Source organism: Macadamia integrifolia, unplaced genomic scaffold, assembly GCF_013358625.1.
Source record: "Macadamia integrifolia cultivar HAES 741 unplaced genomic scaffold, SCU_Mint_v3 scaffold319, whole genome shotgun sequence".
Taxonomy (NCBI): Eukaryota; Viridiplantae; Streptophyta; class Magnoliopsida; order Proteales; family Proteaceae; genus Macadamia; species Macadamia integrifolia.
This window is the reverse complement of record NW_024869281.1, coordinates 391,373-401,043: the sequence shown is the minus strand read 5'-3', so window position 1 is coordinate 401,043 and position 9,671 is coordinate 391,373. Positions and strand designations below refer to the sequence as shown.

General features: G+C 35.7%; 2 protein-coding genes across 2 annotated transcripts in view; one reads left to right on the top strand and one right to left on the bottom strand.

Moving 5' to 3' along the window:
- Window positions 1-2,081: 2,081 nt before the first annotated feature.
- Window positions 2,082-5,345, bottom strand: LOC122067882 (rust resistance kinase Lr10-like). The gene is made up of 4 exons (XM_042631723.1): window positions 4,365-5,345; window positions 3,824-3,856; window positions 3,522-3,554; window positions 2,082-3,395 (listed from the first exon to the last, which is right to left on the bottom strand). The coding sequence occupies exons 1-4, from the start codon at window positions 5,218-5,220 to the stop codon at window positions 2,242-2,244; spliced, it is 2,076 nt and encodes a 691-aa protein (XP_042487657.1). The 5' UTR covers window positions 5,221-5,345; the 3' UTR covers window positions 2,082-2,241.
- A 4,257-nt stretch (window positions 5,346-9,602) lies between these two features.
- The window catches only part of LOC122067884 (rust resistance kinase Lr10-like), a 1,007-nt gene continuing 938 nt past the window's right edge, over window positions 9,603-9,671 (top strand). The window contains exon 1 of the mRNA XM_042631726.1: window positions 9,603-9,606. Within this exon, the coding sequence (XP_042487660.1) occupies window positions 9,603-9,606 (4 nt within the window). The remainder of the gene's footprint in view (window positions 9,607-9,671) is intronic.

Sequence of the window (9,671 nt, the reverse complement as noted above, 5' to 3'; positions counted from 1 at the left end):
AATAAATAAAATTAGGTGTACATAGAAACAAGACTATTCTTCGCTATCTCATAAAATTTCTTCTTGAACAAACTTGGACTAGTCATCCACGAAAAGAACATCTGTAGACAAATACTTTTCTCCGCTAAGGCATCGGCTACAAAGTTGGTTTCTTTATGACATTGAGGAATTTTCCATGACATAAAGTCAAGAAATGACCTGAGGCATGCCCTTTTTCATTGAAACCTCCGGAGGATAGTAGAATTCAGCATATAAGTCACCACAACCATCAAGTCACTTTCAGTCCTCTCATAATTGAGTCAAAAGTCCAATACATCCATATTTATGCCTACATGCATGCATTGTCCAGTTGACTTCTCAGTACATGTATTTAGAATTTGATACATTCTTATGTAAGCTAAGTATTTAAATTTTATAAAAATAATTTAAAAATAGCTTATCATTATATTATTATCAAAACCAGTTATCATTATCCCACACATTTTTAAGTATACATGTGAAAAGAAAATATTATTTACCTTGAATTGAAAAAAAAAATTATACTAAAAAGCTTAAAAAATGTTACAAATTATTTCATACCTTAAGGGTGTCAATAAAAAATCCCTTATGTCCATGACAAATGTTAGGAGGGATCCATAGGTTCTGTTATTACTTCCATCCCCTCCAATTTTACTTTGCATCACATGGTATGCCATAAAGTAGTGCCCTTTGATTACATCCCCCTCCCCATTTATTTTTATTTTTATTTTGTATTTTTATGCCTTCTTCCTTACTTTGAAATATATTTGAATGCGACACGTAAATGTACACATTAAAACTTGAAATCTAAATTTGAAACTTGGTGCCAATAAACACAATTATGGACCTGCTTATTAGAAACTAAACCCCATAGGAACCCATGTTTTGAAAATCAAAGATAGATTTGAGTTGCAAAGAAAAATGTTTATTAGAGTTGTGGGGAAATATTATTTTTCTTTCCTTTAGTTGGTGGGGGGGGGATGAGGTTAATCTTTTAGGCTACATTTGGTTAGATGTGAAATAAATTGAAACCAAAATAAACTGAAAATTCTGTAATGATTGCCAACAACAACTATGTCACAAAATAAAAAAATATTAAACATATATGGTGATGAAATTTTGCTTCATCTTTCAATCAATTGAATGGGATTTTCTTCACCTCATTTTATATCACTTTGCATCAACCTTACCTCCTATTTGGAGAATTGTCTTATATCGGTTACTATTGAACCCTTCTGTCCCCTCACATATCTGTGAAGCCCTTCACTCAATAGTTTGAGTCTTTAGGATGAATTTTACATGGTATCAGAATGGGTTTTCTCTCTCCAATCATATTTTGGCTATCTCTAGACCTATCTCAATTCATCCGTTCACATGTATCCACACCCGCTACACGTGAGGAGGGGGAATTTCAACCTAATATAACCAGTGAAAAGAACCGTCTTATTCTCTAATTACTCCAAGCATTCTCTTCTTTTTTGCCTACGACTTGAATAACTCCAGGAGGTAGCATCTAGAAATAAAGAACGGACCCACTAGGACAAAGAGTATTGACTTAGACTATGTTTGACTGGTAGGAGAAATTAAAGGGAAGGGAAGTGAAATTTTCAAACTTAAAAAGGAAATATTTTGTAATTGTGACCTATTTTCAAATTAAAGGGTTAGGCATGCCACTACTTCCAATAAACTAACGGCATGCACCAATCATAGGACTAAACACATGAGGGCAAGGAGGTCTTTTTATTCAAAAGAGAAGAGAGATAGGATGCAAGAGGCTGGCCCAAAAATTTCCTTTTAACTTTAATATGTCATCCACTATTCTATTATCTTTAGTTGAGACCTTGTCAGCTCCTCTGAAGAATGTAATAATTCTAAACTAGAATTTGGTTTCAGTATTTTTTCTTTCATATAGTTCATATATAATAACTTATTTTGTATTGCCTCATTAACATCCAAAGCAGTGAATACTGATTTAGAAAGAGATGAATTTGATTAGCTTCTAAGACACTTGCTAAAACTTTTTACATTATGGTTTCATCATACTCTCTGATCATCAATTGAAACCTTCCTAGGCCATTAAAGAAACATATGTAGATTTAGACAACTGTCATACATAATCAAAGAAATTGTATTTTCTATTTGATTACAGCAGACAAACTATTGCTTAATTATCAACTAAATAACTAACAATTTATAGTAGATTAATTACATTTAAGTTGATGATTATATCATCGAATTGTATGACAATGAATTATAACTAGATGATTCGGAATTGGGTGATGACTCCATAATTATATGATCTTCTTCTACTCTTTCAAGTGATGCTAGAAAAGGCTTTGGCGGCATTTGTAGAAGCTCAGTGGGTGATTCTAGCATTTCTATGACTTTGCTCATGGAAGGGCGATCAACAGGCTTCATTTGTATGCAATACAATGCTACTATGATTATCTTTCTTGCTATTTTTTTGTCATCCTCACTGGCATCTTCCATTTCCATATCTTCTCCTTGATTTAGTTTGTCGTATATCCATGATGGGAAGTAAATTTGACTCGAATTGTCTGCATATGGATTCACATACTTCTTTCTTCCTGCCATTTCCATTAGCAACATTCCAAAACTATAAACATCAGCCTTATAGGAGACACCTCCCATACTCTTGTAGAATAGTTCTGGAGCTATGTATCCTATTGTTCCTCTCGCCGCAGTGAGAGAAACAGTATTATCAACTACTGGATATAGTTTGGCAAGCCCAAAATCCGAAATTTTAGGAGTAAAATCCTCATCCAGAAGAACATTGTGTGGCTTGATATCAAAATGTAGAATTTGCATATCACAACCTTGATGGAGATATTCAATCCCATGAGCTACTCCTAGGGCAATCTTGTACATCTTTTCCCAACTACTTAAGGAAATATTGCCTCTTTGTTCTTGATTGAAGATGTACTTGTCCAATGACCCATTTGGCATGAAGTCGTACACTAAAGCCCTTTTTGATCCCTCAAAGCAAAATCCGATAAGTCGCACCACATTGACATGATGAATCCTCCCAATAGTAGCAACTTCATTGATAAAGTCTTGCCCATTACCTTTAGATGTTGCTAACATCTTGATGGCAACAAGATTGCCACTGCGGAGTTTTCCTTTATACACAGACCCAAAACCTCCTTGACCGAGTTTGTCACTGAAATTCTTAGTCATCCTCTTAATATTTGAGTATGAGTACTGAATTAGCAATAGATTGTTATGCTCTTGTAGGAACTCTTCAATGTTAGCATCCAAGGAGAGGTGCCTTCGTCGCAGCATATAGATCAATAATATGGGGAAACATAGATATCCCAATAAAGTTCTAAGCGTCAAGAAGCAGCTTAGGATTAACCCTGGACAAGAGATTAATATATATATAGCACTTAGATCATCCTGTTAGAATCAACATATTGAAATATTGCATTATATCAATAAAGACTTCACTTGTCATCTTTATATCTTCTTGTGGGTCAGATTACCTATAATAATGAGAGAAGGCCGTAGTACGTTGTCTGTTGCAATTTGCAAAAGGCACAAAGGAAAAGAAGTGAGTAGAAAAGAAAAGAATGAAAATTAAGGTACTCTACACCTTCATAGGTACTCTGAGCAAGCAGGCTACTTTACACCTTCTCACATCAATTTTTTAATTTTTAATTTTTTTTTTTTAAATCATATAATAGTCCAATGTGAGGAGGCACAGTGTACCCTTTGGCTCAGAGAACCTTTTCCCTATTTTCTATATTAGAAATTGAATTTGAAACAAATTAAGTGCAATACTTACAGTAAAATGGGAACCAATAGTTTAGCTTAAAGCCTACAATGTCCAAGAAGGAAAATGTATCAGCAATTCAATATATTGTGAACAAAAGAGATTATATTATACTAAAAAAAAAAAAAGAGAGAGAGAGAGAGAGAGAGAGAGACAGAGTAGTTAGGACTCGTGCTCAAAATTAGTAGGTGTAGGAAAATTCGGTCCAATAAATAAATGGTGGGAGCCTTCTGCACGAAGGAGGGGTAAAATTGCATATGTTTTGATCCTTCCAGACCCTATAATGGTGGAAGCCTTCTGCACTAATTAGGCCCTTTTTTTTTTTTTTTTTTTTTTTTCTTCTGTAGAATGAAGTATTTTTTGAGAGAGAAAATTTCATTGCTTTTATGGGGCCAGGGGAAATATAACGAAAGGCCACCAGAGCCTGGGTCATGAATCATGAGTAAAACGAAGGGGATCAAAGAAACATAACCAAAGAAATTAAGAATAAATGTTTAAAACACAGAATAATACATTATAAATGACAATCGCAATTTGTTATGAAAATACTTACAACTTTGACCGGGGGTATAATGGAAAATTGAATGGAAAAGTCCTCCTTTGCAGCCGGGGTTGCAGATGATGGTGTAATTATTGGGACTTGCATCAGCATAACAAAAATCCCCTGTTTCATTACAGCTTCCGCAATCAATTTGATACCATGAGAGTTCAAACCCCATGGCCATTTCATAATGTATCTCAGAGAAAGAACGATGATCACCCGCCTTTTGCAACTTTCGAATTGGAACCATTGTGCCAATGGTACACGAGTCCGGTACATCTGAATAATTCAACTCATCTCCCACAAAAACGTAAGAATATTGGGAACCCGAAGAACCGTTAATGCACGGAGAGGTATCCACAAAGTGTGGAGCTGATGATGATGAATTAGCTGTGAATGGGACTATTGGGCTTTCACAACTCAAGAAAACTATATAGTTTTCCAATTGCCTACTCGACGGGTACAAGAAAGGATCTGTATCAGTAGTACCGAAGATTTCTAGATTTGTCGAGTGCGAGAAATTAGCTAGATTTGTCAAGGAATAAAGAGGTAGAGAGGAGCAATTGTGAGTCTGGAGACCAGAATCAACCACTCTCATGGTTCGGTTCCGATAAGAGATTGAGTCTACATAGTACTTCCCTGAATACAGGTATAGAACGGTTCGGTTATTCTCACAGGAGAGCTCGTATCGAGGGTCCCTGCACTCCGGGGGAGGATCATGGCCTTTCAACCAAAATGGGTAGCTAATGTTGACAAGGTTCCCGCATGAAGAAGGGCTGCACTCACTTTTCTGAGCTTCACAATTAGCCTGCAAAACAATGAACAAGGCTGCTATTATGAGGCAGCCTCTTCTCAATTTCACCACCATCCCCTATTTTCTTTCTTGCGTTTAACTTGTGTATAGAGAGGACCCAGCACAGTACACGGAGGTACGTAGCAGATGGAGAGATATAAGGTGTGTTAATAAACACAATTCCCCTTTATCAGGAGAGAAGTTTCTCACCTCTTACCCCTTATTGTACCCTTTATTGTATGGAATTGATGATGAAATATTCAACTCCAGATCAGATGTGACAACCCAAAGTGAGTAACATGATTTTCATTTATTAGGAGAGAAATTTCTCACCTCTTATCCCTTATTGTGCCCTTTATTGTATGGAATTGATGATGAAATATTCAACTCCAAATCAGATGTGACAATCCAAAGTGAGTAGCACGATTTCGGTTTATTAGGAGAGAAGTTTCTCACCTCTTAACCTTTATTGTACATAATTGACGATAAAATATCCAACTCCAAGGATCAGAGGTGACAGCCCAAAGTAGTGGAAGGAAATTCTGTAAACACTTGCAAGTTGCATCATCAGTTCCTTTCTTGGCCCCCCAGGGAAGAATGGGCTTGGACGCTTAAATCAATAATTGGGAGGAGAAACAGTAGTAGCCTCACAATAAGGTAGACTGGCAAGATCAATATGAAAAGGCTCACTGACTATTGAATTATTTCAGCAATGACTCTGGTTCTCATTTATTTTTATTTATTATTTATTTAATTTTTTGGGTAGAATAGTTCCCGTTTATGTTAAAACCATAAAATTTTACATAAGCTTTGTGATTATAATTAAAGTGAAAAAAAGAAGTATGCATCCTCTTGTACAAATTTCTTTATACATCTTTCATACACTAAATAGTGAGATTTACACTGACACTCTCTCTTACCTATTCTGACATATAAATTCCATATGGATAATACCATTATTTAGTTCTTCATTGGTATAAAATGTAGATAGGGATACATGAGGGATCTATATATGATGTCAATGTAGGATGGAATCTCCTATGCCAAATTGATCAATTGGAGCACAATGAGACTATCACAGATTTGTATCCAAGTGCGAACATATCAAAAAACGAGACAAAATGTAAGAAGGCACATGATACTGATAATGTATTAGTCGTTTCACTATAACTAAATATTAAGACGGTGAATATAAGAAGAATATCTAAATGTTTATCCTATGGCATGGCCATCAATAGATACCAAAAGACAAACTTAAAAACTAACCTAAGGACCACCTGTTAGAACTTCCTATGGGTTTGAGATTGAAACCCTATGGAGGAAACCACACAGGAAAAACAAGAACACGAATCTAATAAAATTATGGAGGATCGATTTGTACCTTTCACCTAGTATGCTAAAGATGATTGATGTTGGTCACTCCCACTTTCGCTCTCTTGGCTTGTCTATGGATCTTCTATAGCCCCTTAAACCTCCTTGGTTCTCTCACTTTAGTGGTAAAGTGGGGAAGAGTGAATAATGGTTGTAGGGACCCAAAACCTAGTATTTATAATACTGTCCTGCACTCAAAACCCTAAACCACAATGGGTTGAGCCAGTATATCCCTAAGCTTGAGAGTGGGCCGAACCGGTTCATGTAATTTGACTCTCACCCATTTAATCAACCCGAATAATTAATTTAGCCCATAAATCCAACAATCTCCCACTTGGGCTACATTAATTATAAGGATGTCTTTAAATTGGTGTGGTCATAGAATCTTATTACATTAACCACTCTTACTGTGATTCAGTTGAAAAACCACTCACATCGAATAACAGCAGAAGATACACCTCAATATACGACATACAACTTTCTGTTATTACAAACATAAGTAAGTTTCTTAACACGAATCTATGTGGGATACCATCATAGAAATATTGACATATCCTCAAATTACACTGTTGTCATTCTATGTAGGTCCTTAACTGAGATATTAACCTTCACTGTGGCAAATCGCCTTTGATCTGTGGTTAATATCTAACTGTGGCCTTCCGCCTATGAACTGTGACAAATATTGCATATGAACTGTGACAAATACTGTCTTAAAATATGGCAAACATTACCTTTTGAATTGTGGCAAAATATTGCCTATAACTAAGACAATTACTGCCTATAAAACATTTTCAAATGAAATCATAAACCAAATATTTCAAGAAATAACTGTGCATAATGTAAATGCTAAAACTTAACCATAATTCATCAAACTGTGCCCCAAAACATATGGGCTAAGGTCCAAAACATAAACAAATACTAAACAAAACCAGAACTCCCACTAATCAAGCATTTCAAATAACTGTATGTAAAGAAATCCTAACTACTTGATGTGACCAAATTTTACTTGCTCTCAATTGCTGATGATCAGTCTACCTCACCCTTTATTAGTATCATTCTGCTTATCAACCCCAGAATTCTTCTTTTTCTCTAACCATTTCTTGAAAATAAAACAGTCCTTCTTCACATGTCCTTTCTTATGGCACCAAAAACACTCTACGTTGTTGGTATTCTCTTCATCCTGAGCCTTTTGAGATGTGTCAAGTTCTTGAGAGCTATTAGTCCTGTCATATGGCTTGACGCTTCCTCTGTTGGAAAAATTTTTGTTCCTTCTGCTTGGTCCACCAGAAGATCCCTTGTGAAAAGTTGCATTTGCACTCTCAAACCTAGTTTGTTTCAATTTTTCTTCCTCTTGAGTGCAAATGGAAATGAGCTCATTTAGGCTCCAATCGTCCTTCAGTGCAATGTAGGTAGATTGGATAACCTTATACTGACTAGGGAGGGTATTCAGTGCAATGCGTACAATATATTCTTCATCGATCTGTATTCCAAGATCCTTAAGTTTACCAGCATCAGTAGCTACACCCAAAATGTATTCTCTAACACTCCCACATCCATCATACCTTGTATTCATTAGCCTGGTCATCAATGTGGTTTTCTCAGCTTTCTTGTTGTGTTGAAATCTACCTTTAATAGCATCCAGGAATTCTTTTGCAGTGTCTTTGATCTCTATGTTCCCACGTATAATTTCAGGAACTGCCTTTTTTTTAAAACCAGTATGCACTTTCTGTTTGCTTCAGTCCATTTCTTAAACTTGGTCCTTTCAGCACTTCTGCTCGAGTCTGTGAGAGGCTCAGGTTTAGGCTCCCTAAGTGCCAAGTCTAAGTCAAGAAGACCTAAATGCAATTCTAATTCCTCCACCCACTTTTGATAGTTGTTACCAGTGAGTATTGGGACGGAAGATACATAACTTGAGGGAACTGCCATCTTACTACAGCAGTAACAACAACACAATACATGCCAAATATCAAAATATAAACCATAATATAAAAGCATGTAATACCATCAATATATTTTAAATAAGAGTTACAACTAAAAAATGTATCCCTATCCTTTGGGACAGGAATTAGCTGATGCTCTTATATTATTCTTTTAACTGTGAAAACAACACTAACTTTGGAATTCAATCACCTTTGGGCAAAAGAACTCCAAATTCAATGTCCCTTTCTGAAATGTGGATGATTATCCTCAAACCTTGATGACATAACCTTTGGGAAAGTATCACCTTTACTGTTGGAGAAGATACAATCGAATTGAATGTACCACTTTGGTGGGTTTCACTCAGTTCTATCATATCTTTCCCATTGGAGATGTATATCTTTATGTTCAAAACATACATATAAATGTCACTAGGACAACAATAACCATACAAGAGTCACAACCGCAACTACATTCCTATCCTTTGGGCTAAGAATGCACTGGTCCTCTTGTAAATTTATATTTACTGTGAAAAGAACAATAACTTTTGAAATCCCCTCACCTTTGGGCTTAGGAACCTCTAGGTTACTGTCATTTTCTTAACTTTGGTGACATCACCTTTGGGCAAATGTCACCTACATTGTTTCCCTGTGGAAAATCATGAAATAATAAGATGTACCACTTTGGTGGATTCCACCTCATCATTTCATGGTTTCCTAAAGCAAAATTACTTTGCAACTAAGAATGAGCGGAAGCTTACACCCTTTTCCTTATTAACATATCTCAATTTAAAAAAAAACTTCTCAATTTCATGGCAACCAATAACATATATATTTTTCAAAGCATTGATTTATGCCATTTTGTTTCAATGATTGAAACTAAATACAACATAAAATTTCAAATAAACATGTCATATTAAAAAATTAGATCATTAAATGTGGCCCGAAACAAGGAATCCAACGCAAAAAACAGATTTCAATTTGGCCTTAAAACGAACCTTTAAATGAAATTTAAAGTAGTTTAAATAAAAACCCAAAATGAACAAAAACCAAACAAGTCTTTTTTTTAAATCAATCAAAACCAACCGGTTCAGCCATATGAATTCCGGGTCAAATTCGGGTCAAATGGTCAACGACCCGGTCAACCTTTGACCGAGTCAAATAGTATATATGAGTTGACCCACTGTGTCACCGGTTCGACTCGGTAGGGTTTCCGAGTTGACCCGGCGATGACTCGCC